Below are 23,701 nucleotides of genomic sequence, written 5' to 3' on the forward strand. Positions count from 1 at the left end.
GTTGTCGTAGTTCAAAAGCTTTTTAAGCGTTGTCTTTTTTAGTAACGACAACGCTTTTTCCACCTACGACAACGTTTAAAAAGCGTTGTCTTTTCTCAAATAAAAAACAAAAAAAATATAATTCACAAATTTTCAATATTATCACTCAATATTCAAATTTTTTGAAAATTAAATATAATATGTAATATTTCAATATTATAAATCATTCAAATATAACAAAAATCATTCAAATATAACAAATAATCGAATTCTTCATGTTCATCTCGGCCATTTGCGCTATGCTTTCTGCCTCAAACCGGAGTCGGCGATCATACCAACTCTGAGAATGCTAAATCCATTTGGAGGACTGGAAATGTGCTGAACAATAGCAGCAAACAAGAATAACATTTTAAAGCGTTGGATTTGTCATGTAAACCCCTGCATAGAAAAGTAAATTTAATAAGATCTGAATTTGTTTTGCTATATAGACCATCCCCTTTCAAAATGACCAAGTACAATAATATTGAACAAACATATAAATATGCTTATAACTGTATGTACACAACCCTTTTGGATGAGTTTTAGAAACTAACAGTACATATAATTCACTTTTTGTATAATCTGAAATATTGATTCAAAAAAAATATTAACATCTGTGTGCCAATGGCATGGTATGCTTATGATTTGATTTTACTTTTCAGCTCTACGCATACTAGAGGTCATTATTTCTATATACCGTAATTTTTTGTATATCCATAGCCCAAAGGAGAATTGATTATCTTGAGCACATAAAGTTGAAAAGCCAGTGCACCTCCCATGACTGTTAAGTATGGAAAGCTTTCACACAAACAACTAGAGATGAAAAAAGTAAACCAATTTAGGATCTTCTACAACAAATAATAGGGAAGTCCGAGATGAGAGCCAAACTTTTGATTAGCTTTCTAGAGGACATCCCCGCAAAATTTATAAGTCAATTCATGATTTTTCGATATTATCAACCCTTTAAGAGGCCAAGGTTCACAGCTGCCCACTTTAGATAGCTTTCACTTGACCAAAAGCATTCAGCACATGCACCTAAATATACCTCTATAAAGTGAAATTGGAATCTAAAATCTGGTCTCATTTTTCAGAAGAGGTTGTTTTCAAACTGACGGTGATTTCTCTTTATTTGTAAGGTTACTCTCTCACTTGTCCTATTTCCCTTATTTTTTTTCATTTTTAATTTTATATAAATAAAAATAAATAAATCATTTATACAAAAATTGAAATTTGAAAATTGAATCATATTACATGGAAAATAATAATAATAATAACAAAAACAAAAAAATAATTTTCAGCAAGGAAGAAATAATTACAAAAAATCTAAATTAATACTTTATGAAAAAATAAAGAAACCAAAGTTTTACCAACATTGTAAGTAAGTCAACTACGTAACCAGTGGCAAATATGATGCGCATATCCGCATATGACATTTAAAGAAAAATAGACATGATAAAATCTGAAAAATAAAGTTAGTGCATTACAAAACCAAAATTAAAAATTTAATGTCGACCCATGCAAACAAAAAAAAAATTATATGTTAATGGACAATAAATCATAATTTAAACCAACTATATTGTTTAATGAAAAATTAATATTTTTAAAAATACAACTCGAGTTGTCAATTAGCTACTATACAATAACTCATAATCAATCTATGGAATGAAATATGTGATGCAATAGGAAAGTAAATTTCATTTTCATCTCTTAAGACTCTCTTCCAACCAAGTGTTATGGAGGGGAAAAAAAGAAAGAAAAAGTTTGGATTACCAGAAAAAAGGCAAGCAAGGGACTTTTGAGTATCCAAGATAGTTTGAAGCGCTGCAGCCTTAGCGAATCTGCATACTACATCACAGCTCACCACCTACCATGTAACCAAATAAAATATGAGAGTAAAATATTATTACATTAGCTTCAAGCAGTAAAAATACTCATAATGGCAGCAAGAACATCTCAATCAAACACCAACAACAACCACTCCACTTCAAACCAACACAGTAGCTTATTACATGGGTATCGCTCGCACCTTCTGAATTCAAAACAATTGGCCAGTAGCTTATTTTCATTTAGAACAGGTTGACGTGAATGGACCAAACACAGCTCCGGTGTATGAATTCCTGAAGAAAAATACTGGGGGATTGCTTGGTGATTTGATTAAATAGAACTTCGAGAAGGATATACAGAAGGCACTGGAAGCAGAGAAATCCTGTCAAAAATAATTAAAAACTCCACTCAATTTCAACTAATTGAAAAAACTGCCACAAATGTCCCCACATCCCCAAACCATCTTCATAGATGATAGCTTGTGAATTACACACACACACACGCAAATCTTTACATCCCAACAAAACAAACATGCAAAAGAAAACCCACAATTGAATGGTAATGTAAAGGATTCACCTTGGATTACGGGACAAATCAATCACCAAAAAAGAACTAATCCATTTGCAGAAAACACAAAAATGGCTTCAAAATCCAGCAAACTCCGAATAACTAAACAAATGTACACAAATCACAGAAGACGTAAGAATGCACATCTGTGATCAGTCACTTCATGATCTTTTATACTGCCAAATAATAAAAAAAAAACCAAAATATCATCAGGCTACATATTTTTTTCACCTAAAATTACAATAATCCCACCTTATGATGATAAGATATAAGCAGCCTGAGTCCTGATAGAACTAGGAATTAACATAACATTTTGCATCAAAGCAACAAGTTATAAGCCAGACCCAAATATCAAATACAAAAAATCTGCAGATTCAAACTCGCATCTGTTTTCAACAATTAATTAAAATGACAGCATTTTGATCACCAATCGACTGTAATCAGCGAGTTACTAAATAAAACAGAAACAACGCGCTTACGTTTTCCTCAGGGATACATATGAATTCAACTCTTTGATCTGAAATAAAAAAGGAAATAAAATGAAAACTTCACAAGAGTAAGAAAACAAAAACTGCATCAGTATTCAGGTGTTCTGGGTATCAGGATGCTGCGAAAAGTCTAAAACAATTATCTAAACATGATGAATTCAAAACATAAGACCCATGACAAAAATCAAAAGTATAATACATCAGAACATTAAGACCACATAAACCACTTAGAACTTTTAGAAGACCAATTTATAATCATTTTTTGCAACAGCGGCTTTGCATTCCACCATTCAAAATTGACCATTATCCGCTGTGAGTATAATAATAGAACGCCATGATGATCATTAATGTAACATCCAGCAGTATGGTGCCCACTCACATAACCTCTATCATATACTGCTGCCTAAGAGTGAGCAAAAGTAACAAGAAACTAATATAACTTTATGATTTATCAAGCAAGTTGTAAGCTTTTCTCTAACTAATAGTAGATCGTGAACAAAGTTAAGTTCATGAAGTTGTAGTAATTTGCAGGTGGTGTAATCTTTTTGTATCCTCGTTTCTTCCTCTCAAGAATGAAATGCTCTAGCAATCTTCATTTGTGTATCTCTATAATGGAGTCCGCCTAGATTCCTGATAGATTACTAGTCAACCTAGACTCCACTCAAGATATGCTCATGCTTGATTGTCAACTTAGATCTGCCCCACATATTTTGAGTATCATTGATTATTTAAGTCATAAAAAATTGGCTCGATTTGCTTAGCTATGCTAAGGCTTCACTAAACATAAGTAACTGAAAAAAACTCCTCAATAGTCCGTTGGATACAACTAATGAGTGTCTGCTCTGGATTAATATGCTCGTAGAGACTCTATATACAATAAAACAGCCTTGAGGTTATAGTTGAAAGATCCTGTTAATGATCAATCTTCAAAATCATTTACATGTGCAAGCAATTGTTGAATTATCCATTATTCCGCTCATGGGTGTGTGCTTATCTGATTCGTTTTGCTAAATTCCACCTAATATCAGTCCAGATATATACGTTATCATCAGCAGAGTAGCCATTTAGCCTGCGTCATTTTCTACTAAAAATTTACACGTGTATTTCCTTTCACTGTCTAATAATCAACGTAGGCAACAAATGGTCAATATTAGGGCAGGACTCAGGATTCAAGGGAAGGAGGTTGAGTCCTAACAAGGTGTTGAAACATGAATTTTGGAAAAAAATTAGACATGAAAATTTTAAACTTTTCTCATTCAAGAGACGACCTGCTGAATCTGCTCTTGGTCGATGAATTTTGCTCTTATTATCATGAAAAGATATGATTAATTTGACAGTTTGCTAGGTAAAATGGAAAGAAGTCAGCTGATGAAAACTTACTGTTGCCAAAATTTGCCAGTAGCTATTGATATTAATTTATCCAACTAATATATTCTTCACGTAGTCGAAATTATAAAACTCTACGATTAATCATTGAAATGATTATACCCAAAAAATCATTATAAAAGCATCACTAGGATCACTGACAAACAAAATTACATCAATATATATGATAAAAAAAACCCAAAGAATTAATATGATATTCTTAGAGATAGATCTGCCAACAAAGAGCCCCATGTAGCAGAATACATGATGATATATGGTTTTTTGTAAAAAAAAAAAAGAACAAAATCCAGATAACAGGGCAAACCCACATGAAAGCAACACTGAGGAATGAGATTTTGAGCAGCCCAAAAAACAGAGCAAGTTGTATATGAGATTTTGAGCAGCCCAAAAAACACGCAACACCTCTAGATATCTCAGTTTCTTACAAAAATTTCCACGCATCTAGCATTATAAGATTATAGAGAAATATAACGAGAATTGAATCAATTGAAGACTATGAGAGCAATGACACTCCGACAATCATGTGGACTGTAAACACCCACTTAAAACCCTAAAGGACTTGTCGCAAATCCTTTAATAATTATTTTTTCAATCGTGACAGGCAACTACAAGAGCTACAAGAAGAGCATATTTTCATATTCACCTGTAGTGTTGTTCAATGAAGTGAAGATGTTCGACGAGAGCGTAGCAGCAGATGCGAGATGGGCTTCCCGACGGCCCGAGTGAGAACAGCAGTGAGATGGGTTTGTCTTTGATCTTGTCCTTCACGCCCTTCTTCCTCCTGCCACCTCCCCGTCGTCCTCAGAAGACTGCCATACATTAAATTTTAAAGATGAAATCAGTACATATATATATATATATGCTAGCCTAAAATTACAAAAGAAAAAAGGGACAAGAAGACGTACGGAGTTTTCAGAAGCTGGCGGATCGGCGAAAAAGACTGAAATTAAACGTAAGGAGCTACAGAAGCTGCCGGATCGGCGGTGTTGAAAGAGAGAAAAAGGAGAAAGGGATCGGATGGGAGAAGTAATCGAGAAGAAATGGGAGAAGGGGTCTGATTTGGGGATTTGGAGATTATTATTTATTTTATGTTTTATTTTAAATAAAAATAATATTTTTTCTACAACAGTTTTTAAAAAGTGTTGTGCTACATGGGGAAAAACGCTAATAGATAACACTTTTAAAAGCGTTGTCTTTGACTCAAAAAAATGCTGATTGACAACGCTTTTTAAAAAAAGCGTTGTCTTTGAGTAATAAAAAAACATATAACCACAACGCTTTTAGTGAAAAGCGTTGTTTTTTAAAAAAAACAACACTTTTCACTAAAAGCGTTGTCTTTTAAGTGTTGTGTTTGTGCATTTTTCTTGTAGTGTGTATATATCTTATTTTGATATATTATTTGATATGCATGCTTTGTCTCTTTTACTGGGAATTGTATTTTCACCAAATTATCCGGCTGTCGTTTTGTTTGTATGTGTACTTGATGGCAGGTGGGACAGGATCAAGTCAGAGATCGCATGGCTAGGTGGTCGAGTTGATAGAGTGAGACCTCGTTATTGTAGGAGTCGATTTGGTTTTCGAACTCGATTGTACTTGTTGTATTTTGATTGTAGAACTTAGAAGTGATGCATGTTCTACTAGATTGATTATTGTACAACTCTAGAACTTCATGTTTGTATTTTGATAGTCGGATATATATCAATGCATGTTTATGATTAGGTTGGTTTATGGTTTTGCACTTTCCCAAGCTTTAGCTTTGCTTTTTGGGAGTGTTTTTCAGTGCAGGTCGAAGGGGCAGCGCGCCTGCGCGACTCGAGGAGCGCCCGTGCCTCCCCTGGGCTTGGAATTTTGCATTTTGCAAAATTCCGGCGCGCCCGCGCCACCAGGAGGCGCGCCCGCGCCTGTAGCTCGATTTTCCGACGCGCCCGCGCCTTAGCTTGATATAAAAAAAAATTGATTTCTTTTCCGCGGCTCCTCGTGTTCGTTTGTGTTTAATTAAATGAGTTTAGATGATTAGAAACGGGGTCTCACACACATCCTAAACTTCATTGTGGAAAAATCAAATAAGGACAAGTTTTTTAAACAGTACTTTCAGTCAGTCGAAGTAGCGTAAAATCAATGAGTATCATGTCATACATATAAGACTAAAATCTAGGAAAAATGGATTATGAACCCATTAAACCATAGAAAAATTACGAAACTCAGTAAACTACAAAAACTAGTTCGATTTAATAAGTTTAAAACTCTATACAAGAATACACGAATTGTAGATGCAACTCTTACTTATCTGAATATATATTAATGCTTCAATGAATTGAGATGACCACATAATATGAGGGAACACTAGTAGAAAAATGGCCTAAGACTTCGGTTAATAACCAAATTCGTAGGACCTTTATTTACCGAAGTAGTGTCACGTGAAGTAATAGGGTATGTTTTTACTTCGTTGAATCGCCGAAGTCTTATACGAAAAATTACCGAAGTCTTTGGTCATTTTTTGGAGGCAGAATTGGACCGATGCCGAAGTAAAAACATATATTTTACTTCGCTCATTTCATAATTGACGAAGTCAAAAATATACTTATACTTCGGTAGTTAATGATTTTAATGAAGTTAAAACTATGATTATACTTCGGTGTTTATACGAAGTTAATTCAATCTTTTACTTCGCTTATTAAGGAATTACTGAAGCCATAGAATATCTTTTACTTCATCAATTTTGTTAGCGGACGAAGTGATATAATATCGTTTACTTCGTTAATTTCATATATTACCGTAGTAAAATGCTTTCTTATACTTCGTCTATTAATGAAATTGCTGAAGTAATAAAATATGTTTTACCTCGGTATTTTTATTAAAATACGAAGTAGAAGATAACGATTTACTTCGTTTATTCTAAAATTGCCGAAGCAATAGAACACATTTTATAAATTAAAATTTAGATACAATAATGCCATAAATATATTTTTGAAACTTAAAAATACACTAATAATTAATAAATCCATCCCAAAACGACACATACATAAATCAACAAGTACTCTATCCACCGAAATAACCCAAAATTTGTTGGAAAACTGGCGTGTTCCCAGATCAATCACGATTGATACCCGGTGCAGCGGAAGTTTAAAATTTTTTTTTTATCATGGAACAATTCCATGGTGTGGGTATCAACCATTCAACGATTAAATTATTGTGTGTGTAAAATTCAAATAACAATTAATTAAATTTTACCTTCAATCTCGAAGCGAGATTATTGGACACCACACAGAATTAATCTGCTCTTGTTGTCTCTCCCTGGAACCGATGAACTCCTTCAATCAGGTCCACGAATGAGGTTTAAATCCCTCTGACAGATTGCACTAGAAAATCTGTCAGAAGTTTTTCTGCGAAGATTAAACGAATCTGATTCGTTATTCCTGACTGCAATTCAAAATCACAGACCGGAATTTTCTCTGACAGAGTGAAGGGGGGCGGCCGAAATATGTTTGAGAGAGAGGCTAGGGTTTCGAAATTCTGCTCTCAAAATAATGACCTGTTGTGTCTTATTTCTGTACTGCAATAACTTATTTTATAATGCAGGCCACTAACAGCTTAGGGCCCATTAGTCATAAGTTGAGGCCCGACAAGCAAAGCCCGCACGTTCAGAAATTAATATAAAATTCATCGTGACTCCGATTGATAAACCGATTTTACCAATGTGCACAGAAACCATTTCTGCACATTTTAAAGTCAAGATAAATTTTCCTGAATCCGAATTCAGTGATTTCCAAAAATGTCCATCCCTATGTCATTTTAGGAAATCCTACTCCCTTACTCTTATTTAAGAAGTCCAACTTCTTTATTCATTAAATTTAACTCTTTAAATTTAACTATCTCAACGGGATTAAAAACTCCATTACACTGTGTGACCCTCAATGGTTCAGGGATACAGCTAGCCGTGGGCTCACAACTCCTTGTGACTCGGAACAACGATTTCCGACTTGCCCAACGAATCATGGTAAAGCGCCTAGCAACATCGCCCCATGATTCCCTAGGTATCACTGATAGTGCCTACAAGAACCAGTAGATTTTGGTTAGCGTACAGTACGGTCCCTTCATCCAAATATCCCGATCGAATCAACAACCATTGGTATATCGAGAGTCGCTCAAGATTCGATAACTATGCAATACATCTTGAAGATCAAATTAGTGACATCGCATGTGCTACTAAGAAACCATTTCTTAAATCACATCAAGTACTCTGGCCAGAGATTTGTCACACTAATATCTCCTCAGATCGCATAGGATATCCACACTCGCAAGTATGTGGTGAATCCTTGACAACAATGCATCGACTCCTATATGTGTCGTAACTGTACCCAATCTCGACACCTGATGACCCCCATAGAGTCGGTAAACGAGTCAAAGCACAGCACTAGCATATAGAGTCTCCATGATGTTTCAAGTCGTAAGGACTAATGGTGTACAACCAAAAACGCGGACTTTATCCACTCGATAAGTGATAACCACTTGGAAAGTCCGGATAGGGTAGTTCGATTATTCATCCTATGAATATCCATTTGCATGCTTCGAACATCTCCATGTTCCCTACCAATGAAACGTGGTACTCCGCATCGCAAATGCTAGTCTCAAACTCGAGCGATCCTTATCCTTATTATCGGACGGCTCAATCGACTAGGAACAGTTTAGAATATACAGTGACTATAAGATGTATTTCATGATAGACATCTCCATGTTCTACCACATCTTACATACACTATAGTATATTCAAGGTCTTTATCAAAACAACAATAGTATATCACAATATAACAATATGAAGTAATATAAAGTCATTGCCATTAATAAAAGTGTAAATTACATTAAACAAAAGATTGTTTTTACAAAGAATCATCAAAGCCCATAGCCACAAGTTGGCTCACTGGGCACCCACTCTTTCAATCTCCCACTTGCCCTATAGCCAACTAGTCATACTACGTAGACCCATTGCTTCGCGATGTTTGTCAAACAATGGTCCTGGCAAGGGCTTAGTAAGCGGATCAGCGATATTGTCTGCAGAGGCCACTCGTTCGACAGTGATGTCTCCTCTTTCCACAATCTCCCGGATGATGTGGTATTTCCTCAGTACGTGTTTGGATCTTTGATGAGACCTTGGTTCCTTTGCTTGAGCAACGGCACCCGTGTTGTCGCAGTACACCGGGACTGGACCAACAAATTCAGGAATGACGCCCAACTCTTGGACGAAATTCCTCATCCAAACGGCCTCTTTAGCAGCAGCTGATGCTGCAATGTATTCAGCCTCAGTGGTGGAATCCGCTGTGGTGTCCTGCTTGGAACTCTTCCAAAAGACAGCACCGCCATTGAGCATGAATACAAATCCAGAGGTTGACTTCGAGTCATCCACGTCACTTTGGAAGCTAGAGTCGGTATAGCCTTCCAATTTGAGTTCTCGTCCTCCATAGACCATGAACATATTCTTAGTCCTTCGTAAGTACTTAAGAATGTCCTTCACGGCTTTCCAATGCATTTGACCAGGATTAGACTGATATCTGCTCGTGACACTCAGAGCAAATGCTACATCCGGTCTGGTAGATATCATCCCATACATGATACTACCTATAGCTGACGCATATGGTACATGTGTCATATTCTCTATCTCTGCATCAGTCTTGGGACACATAGACTTGGATAAAGAAACTCCATGACACATGGGTAGATGTCCTCTCTTGGACCCATCCATTGAAAACCGTTTCAATATGGTGTCGATGTAGGTTGATTGTGTGAGTCCTATCATTCTCTTAGATCTATCTCTATAGATCTGTATCCCAAGAATGTAGGATGCCTCACCCAAATCATTCATCGAGAATCTACCTGATAACCATATCTTTGTTGACTGCAACATCCCTACATCATTCCCAATGAGTAGGATGTCATCAACATAAAGTACTAAGAATGTCACAGCATCCTTAACTACTTTCTTGTACACGCACGGTTCCTCCGGGTTCTTGATGAAACCAAAATCTTTTATTGTTTCATCAAATTTCTGGTTCCAACTTCTTGATGCTTGTTTTAGAACATAAATTGATCTCTGAAGCTTGCATACCTTATGCTCGCTTCCCATGGATGTGAACCCCTCTGGCTGCTTCATATAGATTTCTTCCTTAATGTCTCCATTAAGAAAAGCAGTCTTCACATCCATTTGCCATATCTCATAGTCATACCATGCAGCTATGACAATAAGGATTCTTATGGACTTTGAACATTGCAACTGGTGAAAAGGTTTCATCATAGTCAACTCCTTGTCTTTGAGTGTAACCTTTCGCCACCAATCGCGCCTTGTAGGTCAATACCTTACCATCAGGCCCAAGCTTTCTCTTGTAGATCCATTTACACCCTATTGGAACAATTCCATCAGGAGGATCTACTAAAGACCAAACTTGGTTTGTATGCATTGAATCCAATTCAGACTGCATAGCTTCAAGCCATAAATTTGAATCCGCATCAGAAATTGCTTCCTTGAAGTTTCTTGGATCACATCCAATGTCGGGTTCATCTTGATCCCCTTCAAGAAGAAGACCATATCGAACAGGAGGTCTAGAAGTCCTCTCGGATCTTCTAGGTTCAGGCGTGTCCAGTAATGGTTCCTGAGGCGTAGGATCGTTATTTTGTATTTCGGGTTCTTCTCGAACTTCTTCGAGTTCCATCATCTTGCCTTTCTTATCCAATAAGAACTCCTTCTCCAAGAAGGTGGCATTCCTAGAAACAAACACCTTTGTTTCAGCAGGATAATAGAAATAATATCCGATTGAATTCTTCGGATACCCTACAAAATAACATAAGCTGGATCGACTATCCAACTTATCTCCCACTGTCCGCTTCACGTAAGCAGGACATCCCCAAATCCTCAAGTACGAATACTTAGGAGCTTTGCCATTCCATAACTCGTATGGTGTTTTGTTCACTGCTTTAGTGTGGACGTTGTTCAACAACAATACCGCCGTTTCAAGCGCATAGCCCCAAAACGAAGGTGGAAGCTCAGTGAAGCTCATCATGGATCGAACCATGTCCAACAAAGTTCGATTACGACGCTCCGATACACCATTCAGCTGTGGTGTCATAGGAGGAGTCCACTGTGAGAGAATCCCATTCTCTTTTAGATAGTTCAAAAACTCGGTACTCAAGTATTCTCCACCTCGATCCGATCTAAGTGCTTTAATACTTTTACCTAGCTTGTTTTCTACTTCAGCCTTGAATTCTTTGAACTTTTCAAATGCTTCAGACTTATATTTCATTAAATATAAATACCCATACCTTGAATAATCATCAGTAAAGGTAATGAAGTAGGTGTGGCCATATTGAGTCCCAACTCTAAATGGACCACAAACATCTGTATGGATCAAATCCAACAGATTTTGACTACGCTCAGGTTTCCCCTTAAAAGGAGATTTAGTCATTTTTCCTTTTAGGCAGGATTCACAAGTAGGTAGAGAGTTAATATCAGACATATCAAACATGCCCTCTCCCACTAGCTTGTTCATCCTCCTTGAGGAAATATGACCTAGTCTAGCGTGCCAAAGGTTTGCCGGGTTTTGACTATCGATTTTCCTTTTGTTTGTTGTTGCCGGTTTATCAGCATAATTTATTGGAACGTCTTTTATTTTTAAGTTGTATAGATCGTTTTCAAGTTGTCCATTTCCAATCAAACATTCATTCTTGTAAATATTGCAAATCCCATTCACAAAATTGCAAGAATAACCATCTCTATCTAGCATAGAAACAGAAATAATGTTTTTAATTAAATCCGGAACAAATAAAACATCTCTTAAAAGTAACTTAAAACCGTTCTGCAAAATTAAATAAATATCTCCCACAGCTTTGGATTTATCTCTGGAACCATTCCCGAGCCTTGACTGGGTCTCACCCATCCTTAGCCTATTACTTCTTGTCATCATTTGCAACTCATTGCAAATATGAGATCTATATCTGGTATCCAATACCCAAGAAGTAGTATTAAGAAAAACATTTATTTTAATGTAAAACATACCCTTTGCAGTTCGTAACTACTTGAGTTTTCCTTGCAGTTACGTTTCCAATGACCGGGTTTCTTGCAGTGATGGCAAACTTGTTTAGACTTGTCCAATTTTGCATGTAACATTTGGCCTTGAGATCATGGTCCAACCATTTCTCTAGTTCGGCCAACCTTTCGGTAGTTACATCAGCCGGGGCTGTTTTCGGAGAAGCCTTTTCTAACACTTTAGAAAATCTTTTCCGAACTTAGGACAATCTTAACTTATGGAATCATTCTGTATTGTTTGCGCCAGTAAGTTTGTTTTGTTGGAGAATAGAAACATGTGGATTACTGAGATGAAACAGACAATTATCGATGATTGTTTAAGCAATTTACTAAGAAATAAAATAGGCGAATTTAATTTTATGAATCTCACTCCCACTATTTTAACGATTTCACTACCCTCTAGTGAAAACGGAAAACTTTTTCCTTAGTGAGAACATGGAGTCCAATTGACAAACTTATGGTCCCGAATAATATCAGCCAACCATAATTCTCAAAAGGTAGAGCCCAATTGCTTCCAAAGCAACCCCCATGTATTTACCTCATGTCCAATAAGGGCCCAATAATATGACGCCGTTTATAGTGACATGTCAAGATTACCCATCAATATTAAGTTGTGATGGACGGTCGCCATGTGGATCCCCCAATAATATGAGCCGATCCCATGGGAGTTCCACCCAACTTACAACATGTGTCGATCCAATGTACAGCTTTCCGACGGACGGGCCCCCCCAATAATATGAGCCGGACCGTATCCGCGGGTAGCATCACATACATTGACCGTTGATGGAAGGTAGGAACATTTAAACAAATTTAAATTTCCTTTATTTATCTTGATATCAATTTTAAATCATATTTAAAATGAGGGATTTTTAATTATAAAAATTTTGTCTCATCAATTCAATTTATTGCATGCTTGCCGGATTCACGCAATTTATGTCTAAACATGCATACAATCATAATATCAAATATTATATAGGATGATCGATTCCATTTCTAATTGACCCGTGGTTGCCAATCACGAGTCTTAGTCCAATCCTAGGTAATATGCAGTATGCAATGCAATCCTATTACATATGCTTCCAATTTACATTTCTTCAGTCTTTATTGTCTGCTGGGCCCACCATCTTCAAATCTTGATCTCCCACTAAATCTAATGCATTTAGAATAAATAACAATGACAAGTAGGGGATACATTTTTAGGGGGTGGGAACGGGCCATAAACCAAGCCCACTTTTATTACATATGACATTCATATCGGGCCATAAACCAGGCCCATTAATAAAACCAACAACAATAAAAACAAAATGTAAATTCCTAACATACACCTACAAAATTGGTCATGGCAATCGATCATCCTTATCCAATAACATTTAATTCAAAATTAATTTATTGGATAACATGCAGTGGCAATTCAAATTTAAACAAGATAAAATCATATTTTATATATAAAATCATATTTTACACATAAAATCATATTTTATCTCTATATCAAATAAAATCATATTTTATTTATAAAATCCAATTTTAAGATAAAATCATATTTTACTTAATATATCATAAGATCATATCTTATCATCAATTGTACCAAAAATAATTGATTTCAAAATTCAATTTAAGGATAAAATATTAAAATTTTCCAAAAATTCAAATTTATCCAAAAATCAATTTTAAAATTTACGGACTCGAACAATTCGATCCGAAATCTCGTGAACCAATCAAAAACAATTTTTGACCGGACCAAAAATAAAATTTTAACACATTAAAATTAATTTTAAATAAAAATTTAATTTTTCCCGCGGGCCGCCCGGGACACTCCCGGGCCGGCCCGCACCCGTGGGCGCGGGCCGGGGCAGCCCGGCTGCCCCTTTAGGGCAGCGACAATCGCTGCCCTGGCGGCGCCGTGCGCCGCCCTGGGCAGCGCCGAGCGCTGCCCTGGCGGCGCTGTGCGCCCCCTTTGGGCGGCGCCGTGCGCCGCCCGGGGCAGCAACAATTGCTGCCCCACCGGGCAGCGATCCAATCGCTGCCCGGGTTTTGCCCCGAAATTTTTTTTTTTTTTATTTTTATTTAAAAATATTTATTTTGTTTCAAAAACCGAGACTCAAAAATTTTTGTACAATCGATTAATTTAATCGTTTGATCTGAGCAACCTGGCTCTGATACCACTGTTGGAAAACTGGCGTGTTCCCAGATCAATCACGATTGATACCCGGTGCAGCGGAAGTTTAAAATTTTTTTTTTATCATGGAACAATTCCATGGTGTGGGTATCAACCATTCAACGATTAAATTATTGTGTGTGTAAAATTCAAATAACAATTAATTAAATTTTACCTTCAATCTCGAAGCGAGATTATTGGACACCACACAGAATTAATCTGCTCTTGTTGTCTCTCCCTGGAACCGATGAACTCCTTCAATCAGGTCCACGAATGAGGTTTAAATCCCTCTGACAGATTGCACTAGAAAATCTGTCAGAAGTTTTTCTGCGAAGAGATTAAACGAATCTGATTCGTTATTCCTGACTGCAATTCAAAATCACAGACCGAAATTTTCTCTGACAGAGTGAAGGGGGGCGGCCGAAATATGTTTGAGAGAGAGGCTAGGGTTTCGAAATTCTGCTCTCAAAATAATGACCTGTTGTGTCTTATTTCTGTACTGCAATAACTTATTTTATAATGGAGGCCACTAACAGCTTAGGGCCCATTAGTCATAAGTTGAGGCCCGACAAGCAAAGCCCGCACGTTCAGAAATTAATATAAAATTCATCGTGACTCCGATTGATAAACCGATTTTACCAATGTGCACAGAAACCATTTCTGCACATTTTAAAGTCAAGATAAATTTTCCTGAATCCGAATTCAGTGATTTCCAAAAATGTCCATCCCTATGTCATTTTAGGAAATCCTACTCCCTTACTCTTATTTAAGAAGTCCAACTTCTTTATTCATTAAATTTAACTCTTTAAATTTAACTATCTCAACGGGGATTAAAAACTCCATTACACTGTGTGACCCTCAATGGTTCAGGGATACAGCTAGCCGTGGGCTCACAACTCCTTGTGACTCGGAACAACGATTTCCGACTTGCCCAACGAATCATGGTAAAGCGCCTAGCAACATCGCCCCATGATTCCCTAGGTATCACTGATAGTGCCTACAAGAACCAGTAGATTTTGGTTAGCGTACAGTACGGTCCCTTCATCCAAATATCCCGATCGAATCAACAACCATTGGTATATCGAGAGTCGCTCAAGATTCGATAACTATGCAATACATCTTGAAGATCAAATTAGTGACATCGCATGTGCTACTAAGAAACCATTTCTTAAATCACATCAAGTACTCTGGCCAGAGATTTGTCACACTAATATCTCCTCAGATCGCATAGGATATCCACACTCGCAAGTATGTGGTGAATCCTTGACAACAATGCATCGACTCCTATATGTGTCGTAACTGTACCCAATCTCGACACCTGATGACCCCCATAGAGTCGGTAAACGAGTCAAAGCACAGCACTAGCATATAGAGTCTCCATGATGTTTCAAGTCGTAAGGACTAATGGTGTACAACCAAAAACGCGGACTTTATCCACTCGATAAGTGATAACCACTTGGAAAGTCCGGATAGGGTAGTTCGATTATTCATCCTATGAATATCCATTTGCATGCTTCGAACATCTCCATGTTCCCTACCAATGAAACGTGGTACTCCGCATCGCAAATGCTAGTCTCAAACTCGAGCGATCCTTATCCTTATTATCGGACGGCTCAATCGACTAGGAACAGTTTAGAATATACAGTGACTATAAGATGTATTTCATGATAGACATCTCCATGTTCTACCACATCTTACATACACTATAGTATATTCAAGGTCTTTATCAAAACAACAATAGTATATCACAATATAACAATATGAAGTAATATAAAGTCATTGCCATTAATAAAAGTGTAAATTACATTAAACAAAAGATTGTTTTTACAAAGAGTCATCAAAGCCCATAGCCACAAGTTGGCTCACTGGGCACCCACTCTTTCAAAATTATATGCACATATCCACACATGTTTTATCAAAACTATACGTGTACACATCCACACGTATTTCCTCAAAAAGAAGTATTATCCCAATTTCAAATGACATATTCAACCACCTAAACATGTACACATCCACACGTATTTCCTCAAAACAAAGTATTATCCCAATTTGAAATAACATATTCAACCACCTACATGCGAGTAGACGAATTCACTCCATTCACTTCTAACTTCATCAAATTGTTCTTGACTGTACGCCTTATTCTTGACGCATCCTGCAAACTAAAATTCAAAAAAAGATAGGAATGTCACGGTAAACCAACAAGGCAACTAGTTGCAAACTGAAATCCAAAACAAAGAATAAGCAACCTATTTGGTATGCATGCTGACATGTATGATCAGCTTAATTGTTATGGGTTTTAAAACTTGCCACAAAAAATGTTGTTCAATAATACCTTTGCTGCCAAGATCAGTTCTCAACAAAAAATTTATCAAACCAAGCCAAGCCAAGCCAAATACAATCCATACACTGTTTAAATTAATTGATTATATTGACACTTTAAAATAGATTTGTTCAAAACATAAACAGATTCTTAGCAGATTGTGTTAGCATGCTGACACTTTAAAATAGATTTTTTCAATCCATATGCATGCTGACACTGTTGTTCAAGATCCTCTTTGCTGCCAAGATCGATTCTTAGCAGATTGTGTTAGCATATGATGCCCAATTTATCAAGCCAAGCCAAAAATAAAATGTAAAAGCATGCAAGTGCATTGAAGCCTAGGCTCAAGAGACCAGGCAAGGGAGGGCTTGAGACACAGCAAACTACCGCTCGATCCTTTAGCACATGTGATTCATAAGCTATAGTGCTGAAACCATCACTAACAGAAGCTATAGTGCTGAAAAACCATCACTAACAGAAGCACTAACAGAAGCACATGTGATTCCTTTTGCCATATGGTAATAAAAACCATCACTAACAGATTGCTAATGTTATGCTTAATTGGAAAGCGTATTTTGAAATAAAGCAGAGCATAAATTAAAATTTGAAACTCACCATCGTTTCCACCCGTAGAACTTCACATTCAACTATTTCCTTCATATACCTCATCACATAATATCCACATTCAACACCACCACTTTGTTTCAGATTTCCCTATAATAAAATTGAAACTCAATTGCATCAATCACAATCCAAATAATATTTCCCTATCAATTAATGTCATTCATACGTAAGCACACCACATACCGTCAGTTGTTTAAAACCTGACCATTTAGGAATACCCCTCGATGCATTGTACAGCTTGACCCCACTACATTTAAAAAGTAACAAGTTATTTTTTTTTTCATATGTATAAGTGACTGCATATATAATATACTACCTACTTCATCACTATCTTTTTCCATGCATCGTCTCGGCATCTATTTGTTGTAGAGTCCAACAAATATATCATATTTTCAGCTACATTGACGATGGTCAAGATCCAATGGTACCTAAAAAAATGTGATGTTGAAAGAATAACTTGCGAGTTTAGAAACAACATAAAATAATTGACTAGTATCCATTATATATTTATAAAGAACTAAAATCATACCCAGTGTTGTATGGGATGAGGCATACGCTGTCTCTACAAACCGCTTCCAACTGGTTAGAGATATGTTGTGACAAGTGACTGCCATCGCTGTCAAGTGGGCATGTAGGTAAGTGTCCAGGATCCACAAATGAAATGCAATCTGTACGGTCTTCTTCCTTCAAATATTTGTAGAGGTGACTGCACTCAATATTACATACATGGGTGAAAAATTTATCATAGAATGGACACAAACCAAACAAAATATTAAATATGCAAACAAAAAAATTAAGTGCAACATAACATACCCCATGTAAACCAAAATCTGTCTCGCACCTATCTCCCTCATCTCCATAAATGGAACGATATCTTCTCTAATCAACCGTAGGCTTTGAGAACGTCCAAACATAGATTTCTCAAACTCTATGTGAATGTTGTCATCTTCGCTCATCAATCTAAAAACATATGAGTAGATATACTTGCAAGCCATGGGTAACTTTTTTTCAATCTCCATGAACGTTTCACACTGTCCAGCAACATCCATAATTGCAAATGGTTGAGGTTTCTCTTTCTACAATTTAGAATATTCGTACAATTTAGAATAAAGTAAAATATTATCCAAGAAACATATATGACAATTGCTAACATATAATTCAATAAAGCTTTTAAAATACCTTTGTCCTTGGAAAAATTACCAACACTTTTGGCCAACCAACGATGGCTCCAAGTGCATCCTTCATGACTATTGGTCCACAATTCATTGGGATTGGAAGCTCTGCTGCTTCATCTAGGACAACGTCAATCAACACCTTGAAGTTCTCTTCCCCAAGTGGAAGATCTTGAATCGTAACAGTTGGACCTCCACTTGATACTATTGTGCCATATGCCACCACATCTCCACGTGTTTTCACGACAAGGTGGCATTTTTTCCCCTTGAAAAACAATAAATTATCATATATACATATATAATTCAAGAACCAGAAAACTTGGTACACCCACGGTTTTGGCCAACCAAAGTGGTCGATTGATTCATCTGGTACTGCACTAACAGCTACCAAGTAAGCCATGGCCAACATGCAGATTATGGTTGAGGGAGTTAGGAATGATGCAGGCCTTATATAGTGATATATGACATGCACTTATTATTGAAACTGACTTCAATTATTTAAGCTAAGGGAAATAAAACAGGCTGGCTATGTAACCTTCCAGTCAACTAAACATCCAAATTTGAATTTCGGCCAGCGCTTGGGGAAATAAAACAGGCGAGCTATGTAACCTTTCCCACACACGCACTATTATATATATATATGTATTATTTTATCAGTCTCTTGGCTTAAAGTCATTATCAATGATCTATGAATTGGTCCTCAAATAATCTATACCAAATTTAAATTCATGTGAAATCGAGTAATAAATAACCTTCATGTCTGGAGGGCCGCATTCATAAAAACCTTCAAAATCATCAGACAGCTTTGGGTTCAGATTTTTGGATGCATTTGGGCCCTGAATTTCGGACGACTTGTTTGATGCTACCATCTCAGAAGCTCGATCGGTGATGATTGGCATAACAGCAGCAAGCTGCGCCTTCAATTTCTCCAACTCCTCCTTCAAAAGTTTAGTCTCTTCCAACTGTTTTTGGGAGATTTCCATCGTAGTTGTAGGGACTGATTCCCTTTTCTTTCTAGGAGTTTTAAAGAAAACTTGAGGTGTTACAAATCCGCCGATACCTCGAACCCTCCCATAATGTTCCTGGTTGCCTAATGCAATGGTTAGGACATCATTCATTCCAGAAACTTTGAACTCTCCACTCTCCTTCTTTTCCAACAAGTCATCCTACATTTATAAACATAAAAAAATCAATCCAAGAGATATATATATATGAAGGCATTATGGAAATCGATAAAGTTAAAAATTTACAATTTTTGCAGCGATTTCTGATGTCTCTGTATTTGTAATTTTTCCAGCTTTGTCTTCCCGAGCTTTGCGCCAAAGAATTGATCTGTCAACTTCTTCATCTTTGGCAATTATATTTTTTTCCTTCTGCAATTCAAAAATTCAGAATCTTAACTGAAGGGCTATCAAAATATTTTCAAAAACAACATAGAGGAGAATTATGGACAACAAATGTGATTAACAGATAAATATATACAAGTACGTATATTCAAAAAAATAAGACAGTGTATTATACACGAAAAAATGACAATCGAATGACTCAAAGCTTACCAGCTCAGCCTCCAAGCCAATGTAACCTTTTCGAGATAGTCTATGGTGATATTTACAATGCTTGGTCCGGTATTTTTTCTTTTCATGAGTAATCTACATCAGAATTTACTTCAGTTAAGTACGGAAATTAGTCATTATTAAAATAAACATGGAAATTCTTAAAGTACCTCCCATGATGGATGTAGTCTGGCATCCACAAATGCCTTCCAATCTGCTACTGGTAGCTGATATTGACTTGGTGGAGAAATCAACGTTTCAGGATTATGTCTGTTGGGCCAGACATATCTACTAGTCAATTTGTTTTTAAAATCTCTCCATTTTTGAGCTGCTGAACTCATCACAGCTGACTGGCTTTGTGGCGCTACTTCAAAGACATTCTGAAAATAAAATATGTTAGTTGAATGATTGAATCGAATGGATTCAATCCCATAAAGAAAATTTATGTGTATAGACAAGAAAACATTCAATCTATAGAGTAATACAACAATGAACCAATTAATGTTCATATTTATTATGTTTGGAAGATAAACTTACCGATATCTCTTCCCAAACCTTCTGTTTTATGTTTTTTGGAACATCAGGCCAAGACTTTATATTGATTGGCACCATGGATCTAGCAATGGAGCCAATGTATGATTGAAGTGCCCTCCCATTTGCGTTGTATGTTGGCCGCCCCAAGTCATCATAGTCAATCTTTGATTTTTTTCCCCATCTTGCAGCAGCAGTTTGCTTAGCCATCATTGTACGACCTCGCTTGTTCTTTTGCACATCTACTTGTTCTTCTCCATTAGTAAGTGCATGTGGCTCTGCATCTTCACGAGTCTTACCAACACTTAATCCATGCATCTCCTCAACTGCAGCTTTATTTTTCTGCCTTCTCTTACTCATTATATGTGTTGTCCACTGCATAAGAATATTCAAACCACTATTAACATATAATGATAACATAAATATAAACATAAACATGATAAATAATAACAAAAGACATAATAACATATACATAAACATAAGGAAGGGACAGGAGAGTTCATAACATAAACATTAATAATAACAATAATAAAACTAATAAAAGTTCATAACATAAATTTTTGAAGTACATAGAGTGTCTTTACTCATACATAACAAAAAATGATATAAAAGTGCAAAACATCATTTTTTTTTGTTCGCTTCCCAGACACCCTCGTGTTCTGTTCTAAAGTATCTTCCATGAACGGGAATTTCATGAGTAACAACATTGTCAATTGGTCGGGTCTCGGGAATATTAGTCAAACAATCATCCTCCCCCTCATAACACCTATTTGGCACTGGGATCACAATAGACCATCCTTTTCTTGCTGGGTCATCAATATAAAAGACTTGATTGACTTGACTTGCAAGGACAAATTCATCATTCATGTGCCCTCTTTTGTTCAAATTGACCAAGGTGAAGCCACATTCGTCGTTGTTTATTACTCCTTTGTCATTCGCAACCCAAGCACACTTGAAAAGTGGAACTTGAAATTGATGATAGTCCAACTCCCATATTTCTTCAATCACTCCATAGAAAGACACATCAGCCATCAAAGGATTTTTATCTTTGGCACTACTAACAAGCATGGTGTTTGCAACTAGAGAAACCCCACTTTTTTGGCAAACTCTCTCATCATCTCGCGCCTTTGTCTGGTATAAATTGCTATTTACCACATAACTACTATACTTGATGACTTGGGAGCGTGGTCCATGAGCCAACCATGTCAATGTCGATGTCGTTCCACCATTGCGGCTGTCTATTTCAGCAGCCACCTGAAATTTATTTAATTTGAAAGAGTGATTAAAATAGTAGATGCAACTTACCGCAAAATGCTTCAAAAAATATTTATTCATCCACCCAACCTTTGCACGAAACCAGTCAATGAACCTCTTATTGTGGGCATCTTGTATCCATCTTTCATCTTTCTCTTTTTTCGAAAATATCGATTTCAGAAAGGTCTTGTGTTCACTGTGGAAATATTTTTCCATTAATTTTTAAAAAACAGCAGATATTGACAGATAAAAAAAGTGCAGAACTAAGTATTAATGCAATAACTTACATTATGTAGGGAAATACTTCTCCAGTATTTTCCAGCACAGTCAAATGTGCTTGTAGCATATCACTTTGTCGCACTGTCATTGGTGTGTTACATGCTAAGAAGCCAGGAACGTTTGAATTGGGGTCTCGGATTGATTGAGGGATCCCAACAGGATCAACTCCATTGAGGTATTCAGAACAAAACTCAATTGCTTCTTCTGCTGAATATCTCTGAACAATGCAACCTTCAGGATGTTTTTGACTGCCTACATAACTCTTAAACACTTTCATGCATCTTTCGAATGGATACATCCACCGGAAGAAAACAGGTCCACATAATCGGACTTCTCGAATAAGATGGACTGTTAAGTGCACCATAACATCAAAGAAAGAACGGGGAAAATACTGCTCCAATAAGCAGAGCGTAACAACCAAGTCAGATTGCAGCTTATCTAACTTGGCTACATCTATAACCTTACTACAAATATCTTTGAAGAAGAAGCATAATCTTATGATTGCGTATCTAACATGTTTTGGCAGCGCATCACGTATGAGTATTGGCAGGAAATGCTGCATTAGAACATGAAAATCATGAGATTTCAAGCCAGACAACTTCAGCTCAGACATGAACACAAGATTCTTCATGTTCGATGAGTAACCTTCTGGAACTTTTATATCCATTAACGACTGGCACACTTGTAACTTCTCTTTTTTTGTGAATGAGCATGAACTAGGAGGAATATATGTTTTTTTCTCACCAAATTTAGGTCTCAATTCAGGCCTAACTCCCATTTGAAGCATGTCCAACCTAGCTGCCACATTGTCCTTAGTTTTTCCTTTAACATTCATCAAAGTATTAATGAGGGATTCAAAAACATTCTTCTCGATGTGCATCACATCGAGACAATGTCTAACATGTAGGTGTTTCCAATAAGGAAGATTGAAAAAAATTGACTTCTTCTTCCAACATTTTCTGAAATCTGTTGCTCCTAAATCCTTTTCCTCTGTACTGCCTTCCACATTATTCTCCTTCTCCTTCTTTCTCTTTTTACCTTTCACACTGATCTTCTTTCCAAACTCACACTTTATGTTCGAAAGCTTGTCATATAACATAACCCCAGATAATGGTGTAGGTGTTTCTCCATGTTCTTCTACGCCATTGAACTCCTTAGTTTGCCTTCGATAGGGATGAAACCATGGTAAGAATCGTATATGACCAAAAAATGACATTTTCCTCCCATTTTCCAAATGCTTTGCATAAGTATTTTCTCCGCATACTGGACATGCAAAATAACCATGTGTAGTACATCCACTAAGGTTACCATAGGCAGGAAAGTCATTGATTGTCCATAATAAAACTGCTTTAAGAGTGAAAAACTGTTTTCGATAAGCATCATAGACACCATCAACTCCTTCCCACAATCGTTGCAAATCTTCAACTAGCACATCAAGGTAGACATCTATATCGTT

At 36.6% G+C, this 23,701-nt stretch overlaps 1 protein-coding gene and 1 long non-coding RNA gene across 4 annotated transcripts; both read right to left on the reverse strand.

Moving 5' to 3' along the window:
• Window positions 1–125: 125 nt before the first annotated feature.
• Window positions 126–5,334, reverse strand: LOC140882706 (uncharacterized). 3 transcript variants are annotated; one of them, XR_012150267.1, is made up of 7 exons: window positions 5,189–5,334; window positions 4,927–5,092; window positions 2,889–2,926; window positions 2,419–2,511; window positions 2,045–2,224; window positions 1,789–1,882; window positions 126–417 (listed from the first exon to the last, which is right to left on the reverse strand). It is a non-coding gene; the product is annotated as an uncharacterized lncRNA (long non-coding RNA). The 3 variants fall into 3 exon arrangements; XR_012150269.1 differs by having other exon boundaries at window positions 2,419–2,585; XR_012150268.1 differs by lacking the exon at window positions 2,419–2,511.
• An 11,151-nt stretch (window positions 5,335–16,485) lies between these two features.
• Window positions 16,486–20,922, reverse strand: LOC140877966 (uncharacterized). Its single transcript, XM_073281567.1, has 12 exons — window positions 20,719–20,922; window positions 20,352–20,561; window positions 20,185–20,277; window positions 19,879–20,001; window positions 19,381–19,794; window positions 18,636–18,893; window positions 18,270–18,532; window positions 17,986–18,162; window positions 17,777–17,884; window positions 17,640–17,703; window positions 17,448–17,546; window positions 16,486–16,671 (listed from the first exon to the last, which is right to left on the reverse strand). Exons 1-12 carry the CDS (start codon window positions 20,920–20,922, stop codon window positions 16,573–16,575), a joined length of 2,112 nt encoding a protein of 703 aa, XP_073137668.1. The 3' UTR covers window positions 16,486–16,572.
• Between the last annotated feature and the right edge of the window lie 2,779 nt (window positions 20,923–23,701).

The sequence above is a fragment of the Henckelia pumila genome, chromosome 2, assembly GCF_033568475.1.
Source record: "Henckelia pumila isolate YLH828 chromosome 2, ASM3356847v2, whole genome shotgun sequence".
Classification (NCBI taxonomy): Eukaryota; Viridiplantae; Streptophyta; class Magnoliopsida; order Lamiales; family Gesneriaceae; genus Henckelia; species Henckelia pumila.